The sequence below is a fragment of the Siphateles boraxobius genome, unplaced genomic scaffold (assembly GCF_051911475.1).
Source record: "Siphateles boraxobius isolate OS27281-9 unplaced genomic scaffold, OSU_SipBor_1 130, whole genome shotgun sequence".
NCBI classification, from domain to species: Eukaryota; Metazoa; Chordata; class Actinopteri; order Cypriniformes; family Leuciscidae; genus Siphateles; species Siphateles boraxobius.
Genome location: NW_027508734.1, coordinates 43,461,703 through 43,485,024, shown reverse-complemented (window position 1 = coordinate 43,485,024; position 23,322 = coordinate 43,461,703). Strand labels below are relative to the sequence as shown.

At 37.2% G+C, this 23,322-nt stretch overlaps 1 protein-coding gene across 2 annotated transcripts in view; it reads right to left on the bottom strand.

Moving 5' to 3' along the window:
* Nucleotides 1-23,322, bottom strand: part of lrch4 (leucine-rich repeats and calponin homology (CH) domain containing 4) — a 41,511-nt gene that overhangs the window by 15,396 nt on the left and 2,793 nt on the right. For both annotated transcript variants that reach the window (XM_077229550.1, XM_077229549.1), the window contains exons 2-8: nucleotides 6,490-6,634; nucleotides 5,288-5,417; nucleotides 3,108-3,213; nucleotides 2,228-2,474; nucleotides 2,025-2,118; nucleotides 1,797-1,905; nucleotides 1,162-1,256 (exon numbers count right to left, since the gene is read on the bottom strand). In XM_077229550.1, coding sequence (XP_077085665.1) covers nucleotides 1,162-1,256; nucleotides 1,797-1,905; nucleotides 2,025-2,118; nucleotides 2,228-2,474; nucleotides 3,108-3,213; nucleotides 5,288-5,417; nucleotides 6,490-6,634 — 926 coding nt within the window. The remainder of the gene's footprint in view (nucleotides 1-1,161; nucleotides 1,257-1,796; nucleotides 1,906-2,024; nucleotides 2,119-2,227; nucleotides 2,475-3,107; nucleotides 3,214-5,287; nucleotides 5,418-6,489; nucleotides 6,635-23,322) is intronic.

Sequence of the window (23,322 nt, the reverse complement as noted above, 5' to 3'; positions counted from 1 at the left end):
TTCAAAAAGGGCAGAAAGATTTTTTTAATTAATACTTTTATTCAGCAAGGATGCATTCCATTGATCAAATGTGACAGTAAAGACATTTACAATGTTATAAATAATTTCCATTTCAAATAAATGCTGTTCTTTTGAACTTTTCATTTTCAACTTTTCACTTTTCTATTCATCAAGGAATCTGGAAAAAGTATTGTTTTTAACATTGATAATAATAAATATTTCTTGAGAACAAAATCAGAATGATTTCTGAAATTGAAAACTCTCATTTTAAATATTTTTGATCAAATAAATGCGACCTTGGTGAGCATGAGGTGGCTTTAAAAAAAAAACATATATAAAATCTTGCTGACCCCAAACTTTCAAACGGTAGTGCATATGTCTGAAAATATGTTGAAAATTTAGGAAGTGTTAGTTAACTTAAAGGTGCACCAATTTACTTTTCCCCATGTAAAAGTTTGAACCCTAAAGAAAAGAATAGTGATGTTGACAGCACAATGGTAGCCATGTTGAGATCACATAACTAGCTGAATATTTCTCACTTCATCTGTATGTTTACAGATTTTCATCAATTCAAATATAACTTGACTTTAATGTTTGGAGTTTTGAATGTAGGAATGTTTTTCCAACCCTAAACTAAAATAAAAAGTAATCTGAAAATATCTCTGTAGTTTTGCGTAAGTAAACGGCTACATTAGTGTCAACATTAACATAGCAACAAGAACCTATTAGCATTTCTGTCAGATTGAAAGACTCCTGCAGCTTTCATTTCCTCAAAAACTGATTTGAATAAGTCATTGGTTCTTACTTTTTGTCCATCCAGTCTCTCAACAACCTATTTATCCTTTAAAATGATAAGACAACCTGTTTTTCACACCCACACCATTGTTATTGCTGTGACTGAGGTGGTTTTTGTTCTGATTGGTCAAAGTCGAAATATTAAGTGGAACAGATTACTAGGCTGCATACAAATCTAGCTATTGACAAACTACTAAAAAACTATTGTTTGTTGCCAATAGTTGTCAATATAGATCCTCAACTTCCAAGACCACTGGAGTTTCAGCCAGCACATCATAGGGTCCCATCTGGTCCAAAAACAAAAGTACCGAGTGCACCTTTATTGTACAGTGTAGTGCTTCTGTAACTGCAGTAAGTCCTTCTGACCTGAGGGGACTCTGTAAGTGGAAGGTGACACCTCTCCTCCTCTTCCTCCATTACACTGTTGTCTATGAAATCCACTTGCTCCAGCTCTCCATTCACTACAGAGAGGACCAAAAGTTATAGAAGCATTTAAATCACAGGCAACCGAGATCTAGAGCAGCGGTTCTCGGCCTTTTTGACTCCAAGGCCCCCCATAGTCAGCAACAATATTTGGAGGACCCATTTTTAAAATTATGCCTCATACTGTATATCCAGGTATAGACCTTATTCAGAGCAGCGTCATGACAGGTATGAAAGCGAGGCTGTGAGGGATAGATTTAACATGTTTTCAATGGCATCCACTGTAAAAAGCAGTATAAAGCTCCTAGATCACTTATAATTTTCCACAGCTCATGCTGTCAAGAGTTTTTTGTGTACTAAAATTTGTTGGAAAGATATTTTTGCAATGTTTCGTCAGCAGAACAGTCAAAAAACACATTAAACAATAGTACAACTCTCTAAAGAGATGTATGACTATCCCTCACAGCCTCGGTTTCATTCCTATTAAAAATCAAAGTTGGCGCTGCTGTGAATAAGGTCTATTCCAAGACTGTAGGAATCCTGGTTCTTTAAATACCATTAAATTCCATTATCCTTACCTTTGGGTGTCTCTAGTGACGTTTCTCTCTCCTCTTCCTCTTGAAAATTTGTATGTTCGCGGGAAACGTCAGTCAATCGCAATGAACGTTCCGAGAAATCGTCAGCAGACTAGAGTGAAACAACACAGACGCACATACACAGCCGCTTTATCATCAGATAAAATAACTCTCGATAAGCCTTTAGCAACCATAGTCCAAATGGTGAATTAGTGCTTAAATTCTTTATACCTCATTTCCTGACCATCTTTTGCTGCCGCTGTCCACGCTGTTAAAGCCAGAATCCAGGCCACCATACTGACCGGGGAACAGGTCCTGATCCAGACTGCAGAGACCCCCCAGCACACACACACACATACATTAGCATTTTCGCTGAAACAGGCGATTAAAGCTTTTCAACAGCCTAAGACCTCTCGTCCTTGATGGTCTCTCACCAGCTGTTGAAGGCGGTGGGCCGCAGAGCTTTCTCAAACTGGTCCTGAGTCCTTTTGCAGGCCTCCATGTTCAGATATTTAAAGATGTGGAACTTTCCTTTGGAGCAGATCTGGGCGGGGGGCATCTGGAGGGGGTTGTTGTCAAGGATGATGCTTTGGAGGTGCCGCAGATGACGGTAGCACACAGGCACGTTGGATATGCGGTTGCACGACACATCCAAACGGACGAGAGGCAACTCTGACAACTCTGAGTTGAGAGAAGAGTCAACTAGATGAGTCAATCTAATATATATATGTATATATATATACACAATGGATCCAAAACATATTTGGACACTTAGTGCATGAATGACACAAAATCTGCGAAAAAATATACATCACAACTCAAAACTAAAATTACTCTTCTGAGGAATTTTTCGAGTAAAGCAATGTTTAGTGGTTGTATGAAGTCAGTTCTCCTTAAGTTCACACAGGTGTCCTATCACAGGTGGAGTTCATCACACTTGCTATAAAAATGTTTCAATAATGTTTGGCAACCAGAAAGTGTCCCAATACTCTAAAATAAACGTTATCTTTCTTTAAAACAAACGCCACTTTTGGTTGATCATATATCTAATTCAATGACATTCGCATACTTTCAGAGTGGTTTAAATCTCCAAATATTTTTGTGTTCATTGTATTAATCTGGTACAGAGATCTAAGCTTGTTATAAAAGCTTTATGCTCTGACATCCACATAACATAACATTCCTTGTGTTTGGAATTTTAAACAACAGTTTGATTTCCATAATCTTACAAGGTAATACACTATTGCTTAATGCAATATTTCCAAATGTTAACTGAAGTAATAGAAAATGTGTTTATACGTCTGGGAAACTGACCTTCTGGCAAAGTTGCAAGCTGGTTTCTTCTCAGATTTAAATCCCTTAAACATTCTAACTGGCCGAGCTCAACAGGAAGTGACTGTAGCTCATTACAGCTCACATCCTGGTGGAGAAACACAGCGAGAGGAAGAGATGTGTGTGAAGATTGTGTGTACATTGCAGGTTAATAATTGGTGGGGCAATAAGGTTTTTTAAGTAAGCAATTAATACTTCAGCAAAGATGCACTAAATTATTAAAAAGTGTTTCTATTTCAAAAGTTTCTATTCAGAGAATTCAAAGAATCCAGGAAAAATTTTTTATCATGATTTACACAAAAATATTAAGCAGCACAGTTGTTTTCAACACTGATTATAATAATAAAGGTTCTTAAACCGAAAATCAGCAAATAGAAAACAGAAAATATTGATTTTGATATATAAAAATGATAATATTTCACAATATTAATGTTTTTACTGTATTTTTGATCAAATGCAGTGTCTGTGAGCATTAGAGATTTCTTTCAAAAACAATAAAATATCTTACTCAAAAAACAAAAAAAAAACAAAAAAAACATTCCAATCAAATAAATGAATGTATAGGAAACATTGCTAGTGCTAATCTTCACACCACAGATAACTGCCACATAAGTAGACTAGGGCTGGGACGATACACCTATCTCCTGATTCAAAATATATGGTCATTTTTAAGAATTGCGATTCTTCAAGTATCGCAATTTGATATTGCTATGTATTGTGATTTGTTTGCTTTTTTTAACTCTAGAGCATGGGGAAAAGTTAAACGATACACGTGTACATGAATGTGCAGGTCGTATATCCTTAGATGTCGCTCCATCCGCCATTTTTCACTTTTTTGTGTCCACTTGTAAGAGATATGACGTCATACTCACCGATTCAACACATATCGCCCTCACAGCAACAAATAATCAAATAACAAGCAATAGCACAAATACAATAGAACAAACATACAAATAAAATAAACACTGCTTTTCGTGTCTATCAGGCAAGTATAACAGTAATTTTCAGGTAGAGAAAATGAATAATAAAATGCAAAATAGCACTGCATCGTTTTCACTGTATAAATTAAATATCGATTAATCCTTATTAAAGTTACAAAAGTTATTCAGTCAAGACAAGTAAATATTTTTTTCTTTGCCCGTTGTTGTTTGATTAACATAAAAACAAAGACAGCAGCAGGTTTATTAGGCTGCTGTCACTTTAAGACCTGCACCGATCCAATATACATACACAATGTGTTTTATATCTTAACTGTTTATGTTCACTTAAGATATAGCAGACTACGTTTACTCACTAGAGACTCACTGAGACTGGAATTCTTCTTAATTTTTTGTGAATATGTCCGTTCAAGCACAACAAGACGTGAAAGAGAGCTTAAATCAGCATTCGCACGCTGTCTAATACGCGGCTTTCTGGGCTCGAGCTTCGGATGTGTGCGCACACAAAACTTCTTACACTATTGAATTGAGTTCTCTGCCGTGTCTTCTTGCGCTTTAATATTTTAATTGGCAAGGCTTAAAAACATGTGCAAATGATAAACTTTGTGAAGCGGCATTGACCCGATCGGGCACTTGACAGTTGCATCAAGCGACGTTTACGCTGGCCCCGGGCCATCAGCCCTCTGCTGAAATAAAGAGCTACATTTCCTCTGCCTCATCTATAAGCAAGGACTAAAATAAAGCGATCGATTATGGAAAAAAAATTGTTTTACTTTAAAATCGTTAAAAATAAATAAAAAATCATGATAGTTAGGTGAATCGATTTTTTCCAACCAGTTTGTGTAAAAACCACTGTGTCCATGAGATGCCTTCACTAAAACGTGAGCCTGTGTGTGTGTGTGTGTGTGTGTGTGTGTGTGTGTGTGTGTGTGTGTTTGTCTGTGTGTTTGTCTGTGTGTGTGTCTGTGTGTGTGTCTGTGTGTGTGTCTGTGTGTGTGTCTGTGTGTGTGTCTGTGTGTGTGTCTGTGTGTGTGTCTGTGTGTGTCTGTGTGTGTCTGTGTGTGTCTGTGTGTGTGTCTGTGTGTGTGTCTGTGTGTGTGTCTGTGTGTGTGTGTGTGTGTGTGTGCATGTGTGTGTGTCTGTGTGTGTCTGTGTGTGTGTCTGTGTGTGTGTCTGTGTGTGTCTGTGTGTGTGTGTGTCTGTGTGTGTCTGTGTTCTACTTACCAGTTGTCGCAGGTGTGTGAGTGTGTGTATAGAGGCCGGTAGGACTGATAACTTGTTGTTGCTGACGATGAGCACACGCAGGAGAGGGAGCTGACATACTGAGGGCGGTAGACTGGACAGCTGGTTACGACTGCACCACACAGACAGAAAGAGAGACAATTAAATGAATGCAATCTAACACCAGTACAAAACACTCACTGACAGACTTACTGTATATACAATCCTTCTAATATATTTAGCCACAAAGAGGTTGAAATTTCACTCAGGGAGACCTGATGTTTACCAAGGCTGCATTATTATAAAAAATACAGTAAAAACAGTAATACAGTGAAATATTATTGCAATTTAAAATAACTGCTTTCTATTGTGATATTTTTTAAAGGTAATATATGTGTGATGGCAAAGCTGTATTTTCAGCATCATTACTCCAGTCTTCAGTCTCAATTGATCCTTCAGAAATCATTCTAAAATGATGATTTGGTTCTCAAGTTGTGCTGCTATATATTTTTGTGATAACCGTGATACATTTTTAAAGTTTTTTTTTGTATAAACAAGTTCAAATGTAAAAATAAGTTTTTAATGTAATTTATAAGTTCAAAAGAACTGCTTTTATTTCAAATATAAATCTTTTGTAACATTTTAAATGTCTTTACTGTCTTTTGAACGTATAAATGCATCCTTGTGGATTAAAGTATTAAAATTAGAACAGAAGACACTACTTACAAATTCCAGTTGCAATTGTACAAAATACACACAGCCAATATCCTATCTTTGAACAAATAAAATGTGCAACACTATTTACTTATTATTGCAATTTAAAATAAAATTCCAGTTGCAATTGTACAAAATAAACATAGCCCATATCCTTTGCACCAATAAAATGTGCATCACTATTTTTTTTACTACCAAATTATATGTAATATTTAATTATTTAACTTACAGTGGAATGTTTTCCTAGACATCTCATGATTTTAGGGCACGTGAGTTCCCGGACATTAGTCATGGGATACGCTTAGCATCGAATACCGCTCCGAAGAGCTATAAGTGCAGGGCACTGCGTTTTGGCATTTTTAAGACATGGGACAGTCTTGCGCACATACTTCCTGTTGAGTGCATGAACACTCAAGTGGCCAAGAGCGCAAGTGTGGGTATTTGGACAGGCCCTGTATCTGGAGTGGGTGTGTGTGTGTGTGTGTGTGTACCTGAGGTTGAGGTAGGTGAGGGCTTGCAGCTGGCACAGGCTGGACGTGAGGGATCGCACACAGTTGTGGTACAGGCTGAGCGTCTCCAGAGAGACAAACTGACACATCTCCTCTGGAACCTCACAGAGCCGGTTCTTTGAAAGGTCTGAGATAGAGAAACACCAGTCAGTTAGTACAGAATAAATAAATGACCAACCACAGACACCTTTACATGATAACAACGAAGAGGTCAGCCATAGAGGACATTATATATTACCAGTAAAATAAAATAAAAATGAATACAATTAAATAATGGTTTTTAAATCAAAATTAAATAAAATAAAAAATAAAATATATAAAACAATTAAATTAAAATTAACATTTCACATTTTAATTAAATTATATAATTTAAAAAAATATTTGAATTAAAAATTAATTAAATTAAATAATATATATCATTATAATTTTGTATTATTTACCAAAATCTGTGGACATCACGTTTTTTTTATCCTTTTAAATATTTTAAAATAATTCTCAATATTCTCAAAGATGATTCTAGTTACTATATTACAGTAAAATTATGATTTTACTTCAGTGTAAATGTAAATTAAAATCAGCAAAAATCCATGACCATAAATACTTTTAACAAAATAACATATTACTTCTCCCATGTTACAGTAATGAGAATGAGTGTTCCTTTGCATTATGGTAATGAGATTTGTCATGATATTAATGAAAACCGTGGTCTTAAAATAAAGCAAATATATACATTTCATTTATTCCGTATTTATTTATTTTAATCTTCCATTGAAATATAACCCAGACAAGTACTTGACAGGTTTTGTGAGGCCAAACCAATAGGCGGAAAACTACAGTAGAAGAGATCTTGCCAATTATGGAACTTCCTTTGTGTTTATGTTCGGTTTAAGTCGCAATCAATGGCAATGGTCAGACTATAGATGCATCCTAAGCAACAGACAAGCATCTTTTGTCTAGATATAGCATGTGCATTCAAACACTTTGTTTATACATCCATGGGACAGGAGCCAGGGACAGGAAACGCGTTAACAGTCATGATGTTTTCCCAAAGTGAACAAAGACTTTTTTTTAAATGGGAATTCAGGTTTTGTCCAAGTTTTTGACAGCAATTGAGGATGTGAGCGTTTTGTCTGAATATAGCTCAAACTATTCCAATTCCCTTCAATATTTTCACTCCAGACAGAAGTTGCTCTCGCCAGATAAACGTGAAACACACACTCCCATAGTGGCGCTGGTCGTAGGGTCAGGATGTATTTCTGGAGAGGGGAGGATTTTAATTACAGGGCCAAGGAAGCTTAGAACAGGGTGTGTGAATGTGAGTGTAAGTCCATGTCACTAGAGACAAACCAGACAGAAGAAACAACCAAAACACAGAGTTTAAGGCTAAATGAACGTTAGGGTGCAGTTTTCACCTTACAGTAGCGTTATATGCACAGTGCACACAGGTACAGTGTAATGTCAGGCCTTTCAGATTCAAGTCTCTATAACCCTCCTCGTGATCTTAAACAAACCAAAGTCACTCACAATATGAGAACAATAGCGTGTGGAAGTGTGTGTGTGAGTGTGCATTTTTTCTCTTGTTCTCTGCACGGTCCAATTGTCCAATCCGCTCTCCTTCTCCAGATCTTTTGTTCAGCGGTTTTATTTGGCAAGGAAGCATTTCCCGCCTCTCCGTTCCCAGTGGGAAGAACTAAAGATTCCCAGGGGCAGCCCACATTTCCCACAATCCCCTGCACTGCTTTGCACTCACACCAGCCTAACATGGTAGAGAATGGGAGAAATACCAGTGTGCCCACATCATGGAGAAAGATGATATGTATGAGTCTGAAAACACTTATGAAACTTTGATCAATAACACTTCCATAATCACTCTATGAGGTAATACCTCTCATTAAATAAATAGTGTATAAAAGTTCATAAGGATTTTCAGATTTGTTTAGGCTCCACCAATGGCAATTTCATCTAGTGGCACAGAAATCACACATTTCATCTTTAAAGATAATTTTGATTTGAGTAGCAATGCTTTCATTTCATTTCTGGCCATGTTTACTTTGTGTTCCTAGAAATAGTTGCCAAGACGTATCACATTCTCCGCAGGGGCTCACAAACACCTCCTGCGTGAGGTCTCCAGCTGTGCCCAGCCTTAATGACACGTTCAAATCATTATTATGGCATGACAGAAGTCCCTAGCTAATAAGCAGGACTGTATTTCAATTATGTCCTGAAGGTCTCACTCTAAATATCCCCTCTCTCCTTGTGTGTGTGTGTGTGTGTGTGTGTAAGAGAGACTTCTTAAGAGTAGCAGTTGGTCTACTGACCCCCTCCTCTCTCTTGGTCTCTGAGGAATCTAAGCGTTCTTCTGCCTGCTAGCGTCTCTGTGGTGTAACTGAAGCTGCTTTTGCATCTGGTGTGTGAGAGAGTGTTAATCAACACACACACACACACACACACACACACACACACACACACACACACACACACACACACACACACACACACACACACACACACACACACACACACACACACACACTCAATCCTCCTTTAGCCCTAGAAGGAGATTACACCGATTAGCCTGCGGGATAACAACAGACTCCCTTACAGTTCATTTTAGACACACATTTACACACAAGCAACACAAGCAAGACCTAATTATACTGTGAGCTCCATTTAAGTTCTATATAACATTTTAATAGTCAAATGACTACAGTTGAGGTGTGTTGTTGTTTGAAGGTCTCTGTGAAGGTGCCAAGCAAAGATTTCTTCTTCCAGGAGCTAGTCATCCCTGGGATTAACTGAAACATGACGCTGTGTTTGTTTCAACACTGACTAGACCTGATGCGTCAGGCACTGACTCACTTTTATCTGAACAAAACATGCATTTATGCTGCATTTACATTTATTATTAATCTCCGTCCTGTCATTTCAGCACCGTTTCCCAAACTGGTTTCCAGAACACTCCCACTCTATTCCATTGTTCGGACAAACAAGTGGTCCCACACCAAACTCACAAAAATAAATTAATATCATATGTAAAATATTTTAAAATCGCTACAGTGTTTATACACAGTGGAAGGTCAACCTACTCTTAAGATGCATTCACATTTATCATTGTTAGGAATGCCAGGAATTTCAATAGGAATGTAGGCAATTGTGAATTTCACGTAAGATTTTACTTCTTTTCCATACAACAAAAGTGAATAGTTACTGTCAAGCTCCAAAATAGAACCCTAATGTCCCAAATGGCACCCTACGCCCTCGTGTTTTTCCTCAGTGTCCACACCTTCGTGATGTAATGCCGCTTTGACTATTGGGTAGGAATCTGTCACGGAGCTCACCTTAGTGCGGCTCTGTAAAAATGCCTATTGAGGGCACATATTAGCCTGAAATCTGAAATGACAAATGGCCTGAAATATAAAAGGGCACCCTTAAAATTAAAGAATAAAAATATGAAAGTATAAATACACAGTACAGTAAACACACATACAGATTATGAACATGTTTACAGTATTATGGATAATGATATAAATAGAAGTGAATTTAAAAGATATTGCACTAAACAGTGGCTTTGGGAGGTATACAATGGCTTTATGTGAGCCAAAGATTGAAATTTAAGTTACCATTTACTGAAAATCTTAACAGACAGATGACATCAAACATCTGTTTCAGAGTTTTCCCATGTCTGCAACAACGTTTTGAATTGACCACAAGCACCAAATCATTTGAGACATATGGAGATGGGGTATGCTTTTAATAAATTTAGACTTAAATGTAAGCATTTACCTCACCTTAACTAATTGAAAGGATTTAGAAGACATGGAAAATAGAGCCAAAGTTGGATGTACTGTCTACCTTTTAAGATTTATTTTTAGCTTTTTTTGCTCTTATTTATACAACACAGAGAGCAGACAGGAAGTGAAGTGAGAAAGAGAGAAGGAGAACGGGATCAGAAAGGACAAGGACTTAAACTCAGGTCACCTGAATCAGCTCTGACTGACTTTTTTGTCTTTTTGGAGTAAGACAAGTCCCTTTAATTTCATTTGTATGGACAAAAATAGCTTGGACATTCTACTTTAAGTCATACAGGTTTAGAAAAACATGAGGGTGAGTAAATAATCACAATTTTCATTCATGAGTGAATTATGGATGATAACTTACAGGGAGAAAAAAATTCACATTTCACCTTCAAAAGTTTGCGCCAGTGCCACTAGAGAAACAGCATTTTATTCCTTCTCTCCCTCTGAAGCAGGAACAACAATAAACTGTGCCATGACTTGACTTGACTTGAGATGGGGGCAGAGAAAAAAATGAGAGAAAGAAAGGGAGGAAAGAGACCGAGAGGGGAGAGGAGGGCAAATCTTGAAAGGGGACAAGTGAATGAGTAACAGCAGCATGACAATAGCAGTGAAAGCATGAATACCGGCCTGAGCCGAGGGGGTTACGGAACAAAAACACACGGGCCAGAATGACTCGACACATTCAACAGAGCACCACTGGAGGCAACACAGAAGTGTGTGTGTGTGTGTGTGTTCGGCACACGGGCGCTACTCAAGCACATCAGTGAATTTAAAAAAAGCTGATTATTTGACCTCACAAGCACTTTAGAGAGCTAAGTGCACTGATCGAATCGATCAAAACACCAATGTATGCCACGTCCTTTTCATTACTTCTTGCTGCACCATAAAACTGAGGTTTATTTTCAGACCTCAGTCTCCAAAGGCTCTAACATATCAGTGATGGAATCATAAACAGTTAAAACTCCATAATCCAACAGGACAGGCCTGATTTGTACAAGCTTTTAGCAAATGTCAAGGTCCAACAGTTTTAATTTCAAAACAACAGCATAAATGGCAGACGGGAGTTTCTTCAGAAAGATAGAGCATTAGCAAGTTTCTGTTGTTTTTCTCTGAGAGACTCATTTTAAAAGACTTGCAGTTTTGTAAGGAAAATGTAAGTGGTGTGAGTGCGGTTTTGATTCCACTTCCATTTTAATGGTTCGATAAACTTTTAAGGAAATGCCAAATAATGAATTCTAACAATATAAAATCGTAGTCTACCATGTTTTGTTTAAATTATATGCATGTAGTACAAATAATACTAACAATATAATAATACTAATAATAATGGTTCTTGGTTTTAAAGTTATATAAAAGAAAAATAATTATAATAACTATTTAATATATATAATAAAGTTTCATTTGTTTGATTTTGTTCAGTTTTTTTAACTGGCTCTGAAACAGGTTAATGAAAATTACCCCATGATTTACTCATCCTAGGTGTATATGACTTTCTAATTTCAGACGAACACAGTCGAGATATATTAAAAAATGTCATGGCTTTTCCCAACCTTATAATGGCAGTGAATGGAGGATGAGATATTGAAACCCAAAAAAGTGCATCAATCTATCATAAAAGTGCTCCACACGGCTCTGGGGTGTTAATAAAGGCCTTCTGAAGTGAAGTGATGCGTTTGTGTAAGAAAAATATACATATTTAAAACTTTAAAAACTAAAATAACTAGCTTCCAGCAGACGGCCAACGCAAGTCGACTTGCGCAAAAAGAGTAACACTTGACGCTATGTAGAGTAGCGTAAGCTTAGACGCCTCTCACGGTTCAAACAAATAGGTCTTGGCAACAAACACAAGATCCTCTTCTCTTATCTTGAAATCCTCCGACTTTTCTCTTTAAAAATTATTGTTTTAGACTTTTAATTTGTGCCCGGTGTTTTGCTCTATCCTCTGCTCTTCCACGTTCGTCAATGCGTCAGATCAAGTGTTACTTTTCGCCGTAAACCTACAGCCGTCTGCCGGAAGCTAGTTATTTTAGTTTATAACGTTTTAAATATAGATATTTTTCTTACACAAAAGCATCGCTACACTTCAGAAAGCCTTTATTAAACCCCTGGAGCCGTGTGGAGCACTTTTATGGTGGATGGATGCACTTTTTGGGGCTCAAAATCTCTTCCTCCATTCTTCCTAAATACAACCAACAGTATTAGTGATGCTTTAGAAAACTCATGGTTAGGGAGTGTCCAATCTCTTCTGTGTGAAGTATAGCCAATTACAACAGTAAAACCCCCACTGACATTATCACTCCACTTATGGAGTCTATGGGACGTTGTCTTCAAACGTTCTGAATGAACAGAGAGTTCTGTGTGCATCCTGTTTAATCGACGGTCAACGGCCCAGCACTTTGACTACAGTGGTATCTTTGTCTTTGAACGTCGATGAAGGCCACAAAAGGTCAAGCCAATGGATTTAACCGTCCAAACATTTAGGGCCCCCCCCAAGTTATCCCACACAACTCTACCAGTGCGGTGAGAGCCTTTTGTGTTCAAATACAAATACACCCCCCATCACCTTCAAACCTAATGATTTTTTTACCTCTCTCAATAAACAGTTTTATGAAAATCCTAATTAAACATCCACATGTTTACTTGCTATTTAACAGACCTTCTAAACTTCTAAAGCAGTTAAATGACCACAATACAGTTCATCTGTACCACACAGGGTTAGGTGTCTTACTTTAGAGCTAAATGAGTAGATCAATGGTGATCAGGTTCTCTGCAATAGAAACAACCAAATGCTTAAGTTGCCAGTGCGAAGGATCCCATTTAAATGTGTATGATCTGTTATGTCTAGTGACATTAAGGGAGCAGCAGCACTGATATTGCTTCTGAATTAAGTTTTAAATCTAAACAAATCATTTGAATTTTTATTGTAAAAAAAAAAAAAGAATTTTCAAAACGTATGACTGTTCCACTGTTGTGGCGTACATTTTCATCAACTCCTCAACCCATAATTTATGTTCTAAAATTGGGGTACTAGTTATCATTAACTAAAACTATTACAAAATAAATTCATTTACTGAAATAAAGCTGAAATTAAAAAGAACAACAACAAAAAATGAAATAAAATACTTACATTTTAAACTATTAATACTTAGAAATACTTAATGTTGCAATGCATCGGCAACTAAGTGAAATAAAACAAATAAACAAAATTAAGTAAGTGTACTAAAACTACATCTGAAATAAAAAATAAATTATAGCTATATATAATAATTAAACTAACAAAAGCACATAAAATAACAAAAATTTTAATTAAAATGAGAAATGAGAATACAAAAGTTATTTATATTAAAATATTAATATAGTACTATAATAGTATACATAATACTAAAACAACACAGATTATGAGACGTGATGTGTGAAGAAAACAACGTATCACGTATCATAATGTTCATCATTTTTGGTCAAGCTGTAATTTTGTCAAATTATGCAAAAAGTGAAAATATTGTGTAATCGTGTGTTTTGGGGTGCATAAAAAGTTGTGAAATTAGTCTTAACAAGACAAAGGAGTTGGCCATTTTAATGTAACAAATTTGAGAGGTGTAAAGTGCTCAGAACTTTCATTACTTAAAGAATACAATAATGAATATAACTATTATATGCCATTTCTGCTGTGTGTGTGTGTGTGTGTGTGTGTGTGTGTGTGTGTGTGTGTGTGTGTGTGTGTGTGTTGTGTGTACCAGCAGATGCACTATGTAAACTTTCCAAGCTGGCAGGTAAAGTTGTACTTGAAAAAAACTTTGTATCAACAACACCAGCAAACTCAAGGATCTGTTGCTAAACCATAAACACAACTAACATACAACAAAGAGGTTTAATGGGCAGGTTTGTGAAGGTGGAAGCATGTCTCATGTTGTAATCAGATTATGTTGTGTTTTTTTTTTCTGAGCCCTTGCTTGAACTCATTGCTGTGGAGGTGGTTCAGCGGTGACTCAAGACGCTTGAAGTCTCAGCTCTATGTATACGCAAGGAGCTCGTATCTGTTACACAACACAAGACTGAAGAAGCGTCAGCGAGGTGAAATCCACCTCACACAACCGCGGATGTGTTCTGTTACCATAACAACCAAATCATCATGTGTCAAAACAAAGGCAATGCAATAAACAATCAAATCAAACTGGAATATTTGTTTATTAAAAAATTACTTCATGTAATAATGCTGAAAAGTGAATGTTCAATTTAGTAGAATGCATGTTTAGAAGGCATGCCTTTTTGTGCTGTGGTTGTGAGAAAATTGATCATAATTTTTGATCTGAAATGCATGTTTGAGCTCTGTTGTTAAACAGCTTTTCTCCTGTGAAGATGTGGCACTTCCCAATAGCTAAACAACCCTGAAAACATGAATTATTGGTATTTGCTAAGGCAAGTATCACATTGCTATAGCTCAAATTTTACATTAGATTTTAACAAAGCCATAATCCTAAATGTGCCAACATTTTCATGCGAAATTTCTAAATATGTGGATATCTATTGAAATTACTGGATTTTGTTGCCGTAAAAAAAGCAGAACAATGGTAAATGTGACGGCACCTTAAGAGTTAAACTGATCAAAACGAGAGCCATCATGATTCATGGTTGACCTTTACAATTGTAAAAAAAAAAAAAAAAAAATCCAGACACATTGAAAGCGAAACTCGAGTCCAGAGAATCTACTGTATTAAAGATGTCAAATTTTCTTAACTTTTAATAATCATTTGTCATTACAATTGACAATCAACTAATTGATGAATCCTTGGTGTTAATACCGCAGCGTCAGCATGCATGTGAAGTACTCAAAAACCATGTATGTAGGGCACTTTTTCATTTTCATTTAAACAAATATACCTGAACTATGGTTTTGTGTACCATTCAGTTGAAAATTGTAAATTAAATTTTATGCACCTATTTGTGCTGAAATTAAATAAATAAATCATGAATGTCTCTCCTAGCAACCACCCAAAACACTGTAGCAACCGCACACAACATGACAGTAAAATCCACTCCGAACACCTCAGCAACCACAAGGCAACTCCCTGGCAAACAAACACACTCGCATTGTGAAGTTTTGCATGGACAAGTACAACTCATACTTTACTGCAGTGCAGCTTTGGCCAAACTCACTAAAAACAATCAACCAACACTACGGTCAGTGTGATAATCCTCAATGTTCTCCCTCTAGATAATCTACACTCGCTTGCGCTCAACCAAACATTCACCATGCTCTCAAGCACACACACAGACACACACACAAGCACACATGCACAGAAATACACACACACACTGAATCAGCCCCGGAGCCTCTCTAAAGGGAGATTGTGATTCTGCCATCTGGACACGCTTTATGTTACATAACTTATCAAGGGCTGGTGTTTTTCAAACAGTTGAATCTCAATCAGATTTGCATTTTCATATCCTATCGAGCATGATTATGTGGAAAGGGGAGAAGCAGATTTCAGATAATCAGATATTGAGACACGTTACGAACTTTGTGTTCATTAAATACGTCTATGTGTGCAGTGAGGTACATGTATCTCCCCATGTGCACATTGATATTAGCTCAGATTGTGTGCTGGATGTGTTTGAATGGAGCATGGAATGGTTCAGAGAACGTTCAATAAACGTTTACACCTGGACATGTTTTCGCATTTTTCAACACACAAACGCACAAAGCAGCATTAATTGCAGCTTATGCTACTAGCTTAAAATGATTCTATGTAAAATGGATTTTTTGCTCAAGATCTTGTACAAGAGTCCAGGACTCCGTAAAGTCTACTTCAGCACATCCCAAAGACTTTCAATGAATTTAAGGTCAGGACTCAGAGGTGCCAACTCATAATTAATTATTAATAACTAATTATTCTTCATGCTCCCTCCCAACCATTCTTTGACAGATTAAGCCTGATGAATCTTTACATTGTCATCCTGGAATATGGCCATGATGTGTTTTAAATGAAAAGCTACACACTCCATTGATTAGGTTTAGAAGAACTGTTACCAAAGATATAATATGCTAGAAACATAATAATCACAGCAATAATTATCCAGTCATAGACTCTTAAGTATTTGCCTATTTACATCCAAACAGCGACTTTCTGGCCAGGAAGTGTAAATGCTTGAAAAAAAAAACAGGGTAAAGTCCATTTGACACATACAAAACTTAAAAATTGCAAATGCATTAATTTTACAAGACACTCAAACCTTATTGCAGCTGCGTAAACAAAGCATACAGGTTCATACAATAACAGCAGAAAGTGCCAGTCATCCCAACACAACTAATCCAGATAAGTGTAGACAAGTTCATAAAAAAATGTTACAGCAAAAATAGCTCTATAACTCGACAAGGAATAAATCTGGAATGGGAATAAATCTGAGAAGACTTCCTGTGAATCTGTAACCGTTTCTGCTGCAGAAAGAGTGAGCATGACAATACGGCATCAGTGTGATTTCAGTTTTAATGAGTGACAGCGAAACATCCTTCCGTCTTGTTTTACATTACAACTGATATCCGTTAAAAAAAGCCACAGCAATTATAAGCCAAGGGTTTCTAGCTATGCTCCTCTCTCGAGATTCGAGACCTTCTGACCATCTGTTGTGCTTTTAAAGTGTGAGTGAAAGGAGAGGAAGAGGAAGAGAGTGACAGAGAGGGAGGGAGTAGAGCTGAGAGTTTGTCGCTGAGGAGAAGCAGAAGTTGAAGTCGAGGAGCCCACATCCGGTGGATGTGTGTGGTGGAAATGCAACTGCAAGGGGAAACAGAACAACGCTGTGCAACAGGGTTCGTGTTGACTCTCTCACACAAATGGTGATTCAGAGTAGACACACTCCTGTTCTCACTTATGGAGAATTATGTGCATTTTTCACATATATGCACTGCAAGCGTAAATGACCAAGCACATACTCATGCAAACAGAGTCTCCAACAGCTGACACATAAAGCACACACTCTTACAAAACACAGCTGGCAAACACTCAAAAGATAATGACAGAAAATAGACAACCAACACACACACAAACTTGAGCTTGTGTCTAGCAGAGCTGAATTCATAATAAATCCTCCTGAATCTGAGAGGCTCGTTTGCTTAAGCAAAATATGACCTCATGTTCAATATTTATCAGTAAAGGTTGACCACATCCGAACATAGCAGGAAATGATTTCAGTTTGAAGCGCCAGGGTCTATCTGAATGACCTATAAACACCACAAGGGATCTTCTCAAAACCAAGTGAGCTGCCTACCTAGACAGCAATTTTTAAACATCACAGGACCAAAAAGATGTAGGCTAAGTAGGCATCTCACTATTTTTTTTTAGATGTTTTGCTAACAACAAATGTGAAAAGATTTTGTTGTATAGATGTGCTGATTTGTGCATAAGCCGCCTTAAGTTGCAGACGTCAACTTTCCTGTTGAATGGTCATTGTGTCACTGTGTATATAAGGCAGTCAGTGACATTTTTACTTCCTGGTTGTCAGTTTATGACATGAATTTGCGGGTGTGGACTGGACGCTTCAAACTGTTTTAGTCCTGAAAAAGAATCTCATTTAAATGCCTGGGTACACTAAAATCTAAAGCATGATGGCATTAAAAAGTACATAACCAAAAAAAAAAAAGGAAGATCCAACACCACTTAACAGTTTATCTGGAAAAATGACCACCCATGCAGACTCATCGGGAAAGTGCCCTTTCATATTTATAAGTAAAATGGATATAGAATGCAACTTTCAAAAATGTAGTTTTATATTTTATAATAAAGCTGCATTACTGTTATAGGTAAAAAAAATAAAAAAAAATAAAAAAAAATATATATATATATATATATATATATATATATATATATATATATATATATATATATATATATATATGTGTGTTTGTCTAAAAGACTAAAGGAAAAATCATGAATTCCTGTCTAAATTTGTTCAGTCAAATCAACTCTCATCTTCCACAGATAATTTGCTCCAATTCTATCATCTAACCACCCTCATGTCTCTCTAAACTCAAATCACCCACAGAGCACAGAAGTTGTTTTTAAATAATAAAAAAATGTATAAAATAAAAATAAAATACAATAAAATAAGAAGGCCAGTTTTCACTGAACCCAGTGTGATTATCTAGACTAATGAGTCTTAAAAGGTTGGTTCCCCCCAAAATGAAAATCCCATGATTTACTCTCCCTCAAGCCATCCTAGGTATGACTTCCTTCTTTCAGCCGAACACAATCGGAGTTATATTCTGGCTCTTCCAAGCTTTATAATGGGAGTGAGAAGATTTTGAAACACGAAAAAAATCACCTCCATCCATTATAAAAGAGTGCTCCATACAGCTCCAGGGGGTTAATAAAGGCCATCTGAAGCAAAGCGAAGCATTTTTGCAAGAAAAATATCCACATTTATAACTTTATAAACTATAATCACTGGCTTATGTAGGCTACGTGAGCTTGAGTTTGTTGCCTAGCCCTATTTGTTTGAACCACGAGAGGCGTCTACTCTAAAGTTTACGATACGATACATGACATCCTACGTCATGTGTCGGGTCAGAGGTCACTCTTCAGCCGGAACTCGAAAGCCGGAAAACTATGGCCATCACCGAAATCCTTTTATTAATTATATCAATCAAACTTTTATTACAGACCCAGGGTTCAATTTTTAAAACATAACACAACAACAACAATAAATAGTTTATAAAGTTATAAATATGGATATTTTTCTTACAAAAATTCATCGCTTCGCTTTAGAAGGCCTTTATTAACCCCCCGGAGCAGTATGGATTACTGTTATGATGAATGGATGTACTTTTTTGGGCTTCAAAAACCAAGGTACCATTCACTGCCATTATTAAGCTTGGAAGAGCCAGGATATTTTTTAATATAACTCCGATTGTGTTTGGCTGAAAGAAGAATGTCATATATGACATATTATGACAAAATTATCCCATATTCTCCATCAAACCACCAAAGGATGGTTGAACTAATGGTCTAAAACCACTCAATTCATATAGATTAGCCTTTTACAATGTCTTGATGAAACTGGCACAAAAGAAGATATTTAGTATTGTTTTTCCATACTATGGAAGTCAAAGTCACCAACTATTTGGTACCCATATTTTTCAAATATCTTTTGTGTTCAGCAGAATAAATAAATTCATACAGGTTTGGAGCAAATTGAGGGTGAGTACATAATGATAGAATTATTATTTGTGGGTGAACTATCCCTTTAAGAGTAGAGCTGTATGATTAATCAAAAAAACAAAAGTTTGTAATCTCGATTCAAACAGCCACACAATCTCCTTCCTTAATGATAACAATTTGGCTATGTCCCTTAAACCTTTGACAGAATCATACCAGAACATTTAAATCTGCATTGGTGCTGTCACTTACCTAGAGAAAGCTGAAGGCTATCTAGGCATGCAACAGCTTCACAAACACACGTCTTTTCAACCACACAATATGATTATTTCCATGTTACAAATATTCAAATTATCACACAAGTACTGAATAGAAGCTTATACAGAACTGATGTTAAAATGGAGCAAATCACCTTTTGAAAGTAACTTGGCACTCTTGAAGCAAAAAAAAAAAAATTGAGATTTTCAATTTATCCAGAATCGTGCAGCTAATCCCATCAAAACATTTCTGATTACAGCCAGCTTCGTTCAGATATAATCATATAAAAACCCACCCCCAATTCAATATTTATATTTTTTCCCAATATTTTGAGCATCACGGACAGTGAGCTTGCTGCGCCTAATACAGTATTTGCTCTGCTGGTGCGTCTGTGCTCTTTGCATACGTATTCTGTCTCTGGACTGTGTTAACGTCCTGTTTACAGACTTAATAATATTTCCACACATATGATATTTTTAAATTATTGCAATACCATTTGTGTGAAAGTCCAAAACAGAGATCAGTCAAAATAAAACAAACCAGAGTCAACCGGTGCATCTCTACATAAAGGTTAGCGAATGATTACAGAAAATACATTTTTTTGGGTGAACTATCCCTTTAAATTCAGACAGATTCTGACTGGCTGTCAATGTTTTTATCCTTCTTCAGCTGGGAAAAAAACATTATGAAAGCGAAACCAATGATATCAGTCCTTTGTGTTGTTATTGTTTATAGCTGTATAGTCTATAGTCTTTTTCGTAACTTCAAAGAGCGTTCATTTATTTGGTCATGTCTTATCTTACGTAGTGAGCCATGAGGCCATGAACACGAATCATTTTACCGTCCGTAAGTATAAACTATAAATCACAAAAACTATATTATTTTTTACAAAAGAATGTCTAGAAGTTTCTAATGACTGCTGGCCACTATAAGGGAGTTTGTTTGATTGTTTGTTACACATACTGAACAAACAGGCCACTGAATCAAAAGGCAAAACTACAACACTGAGGGCCCTATCATACACACAGCGCAATGCAGCACCAGGCGCGACAAGTGTTTTTTGCTAGTTTCAGCCCGACACAATTTTCATTTTCACGTTGTTTAAATAGCAAATGCATTTGTGCCCATGCATTACAGCTGGTCTGTAAACGAGGTGTGTTCAGGCGCATTGTTGGCAAGTTGCTATTTTGGGGCAACTGAAATAGACTGCGGCATTGACCAACTGAAACTTGGTATAAAGTCAATGGCGCAATCTTTTTTTTTGTTATTTAAAGAGCGTGTTAGTAATATGCACCTATAGGCGGGCGCACAACGTGCATACACTCTGCTTGTTACATACACAGGGACACGCAGCAGCACACAAAAATGGCAAATATAAAAAAATAAAAGGATTACAATGTAAAAGATTAATATTGTGCACATAAAGATATGGTGGATTCCGGCTTGTCCCACTTTAACCTTGCGGACGAGCAGATCGGTTTGCTCTCTTAAGAAGCGTTCAGTCTTTCCGCTCGCAAAGGCCGCCATGTAAATAACGAATCCGCCATGGCATGAGCGCAACTGGGAATGGGAGATGAAGGGAATGGGAATGGGAGATGAGACTCTGATTGGTTTATTGCATGTTACGCCCAAAACACACCCAGTACTCATTAAGAGAATAGGGACAACCCTTTTAGACCGGGCACGCCGACCATTTTTCCCGTCATTGAACTAGCAAAAGTGTATTCGGACACGCCCTGAGTGCACTTGCGCTGTGTACTTTAGACCGTGCACTTTAGACAATGCACTTAGATCGTTAAAATAGGGACCAGAGAGTTAAATGCAACTCTGAATGTATGCCAAACAACTAATCCATTATTAGGCCAATATCCAGACAGTCTATACTTTCACTACGACAGACACAGCCATGCCTACAGGCTAATATTGGACAGGAAACACTACTGATGGGGGATAATAGAGCAATGCAAATAAGCCATGATGAGAGTGTCTTGTAGAATATAATATGGGTCATCTCGAGAAAATCTTTTGAAAATCATCCAAACGACCCAAAATTCAAGACCTTCTACGATGACCTGGATAAAAGGGAATCTTCACCCGACCAAGAAAAGAAAGAGATGTGGAAAAGGGGAGAGCAAGTGGGAGAGAGAAGCCTGCCTAAGACAAGGAGGAGGGGTGTTGCTGAATGGCACTCCAGTTGGGGGGAAAGAGGAGGGACCCCATTTCGGGAATATCACGACAATGGGAGCAGCCCACGAGCCTGTTTCATCAAGAAAAGGCCTCTCTCCCTCCCCTCTTTCTCTCAGCTGCTGGGAAGCTTAGTTGTGGTATGGAGTGAGTGTGCCTCTGAATGAGACCCTGTGTTACGGGCTACACGACATTCATGCCCCAGGCATGCTCACAACTGTGTGGGAGCTGGATGGAAACAAATATTTTCATCTACGCACACACAAAAACACTTTTTCATTTGGAGGATCCTCTTGGTGCCCATGTCCAGAGAGCATTTTCCTCCCAAAGCTGCTTCTACGGTGGTCCTTTTTAGTTTTCATGAACTCTCATCTCTACATCCATCTTTCACCACCTATTTGAAATAACTGAATTTAGAAACGCAGTCTGGGATGTCATTTCACCCTAAAGTGCTGAGACACAGTCTAGCTTGTGTTATTGTTGTGGAGGTTCAGTAAGTCAACAGTGGCTGTATTATAACCCAGGTTATGAGTCCCGGAGTAATTTTAGATTGAACCAGCTCGAGTTTGCATTCAGCCTTTGCATTGTCTTCAGGCAACGCCGACAATTGTGAAGATTTCAGATGACGCAACTTTGGATTGACACACAAAACTTTCAAATAGTAACCTAATATTTTAATCATACCATCACTATTCTCTATACAAATAAACTTGAATTGAATGAGTGTAGAATGATTTTAAGGGGTCTCGGTGGATTGATGAGACTGGGATTTACCGAACTGGATCTCCAGCAAGACTGAACCCTTGACCTTCCTGAGGGGAAGTTACTATATATTGGAGAGCGATCATCAGGAGAGAAAGGCTGTGTAGACTAAGAACAAACCAAGGCGAATCAATCTTTGCTTTTAGTTACACTAAAAGCTCACTTTTAGCAAAAGAGACACTATCATCTTCCTCCTACCTTCATGCACACTTAAAATACACATTGCAACTGCAACCAGTAATATATGAGCAACACCTAGTAATCATTCTCCACCTTGACGGTAGGTGTGTCTATGAAACGTGATTATTATGGCATGATTTTTTTTTTAAACACTATGCTTGGATTTCTAGCATTTATACAGTATGGCAGTTTCAGGCCTAGTTCTCTTAAACTGTTCCACATCCTCGGACTGATCCCAAACTGTGGCTTGGGTTTCTGAGAGTCAGATGTTCAGTATTGGTTTCCAAGGCAACATACTTATCCATGCAGAAAATTGATGTGAAAAACCCTCCACTGAAAAATGAGAGATTAGACCATCTAAACCCAAAAAAGGGTTTCGACATACTGAACTATAGTCAGCACTAGTAGATTACATCAGTGGTATCAATTTAAATCAATATTCTGAAAAAGGTTCCTATAAATAGAATTATTTCATTATTATTTAT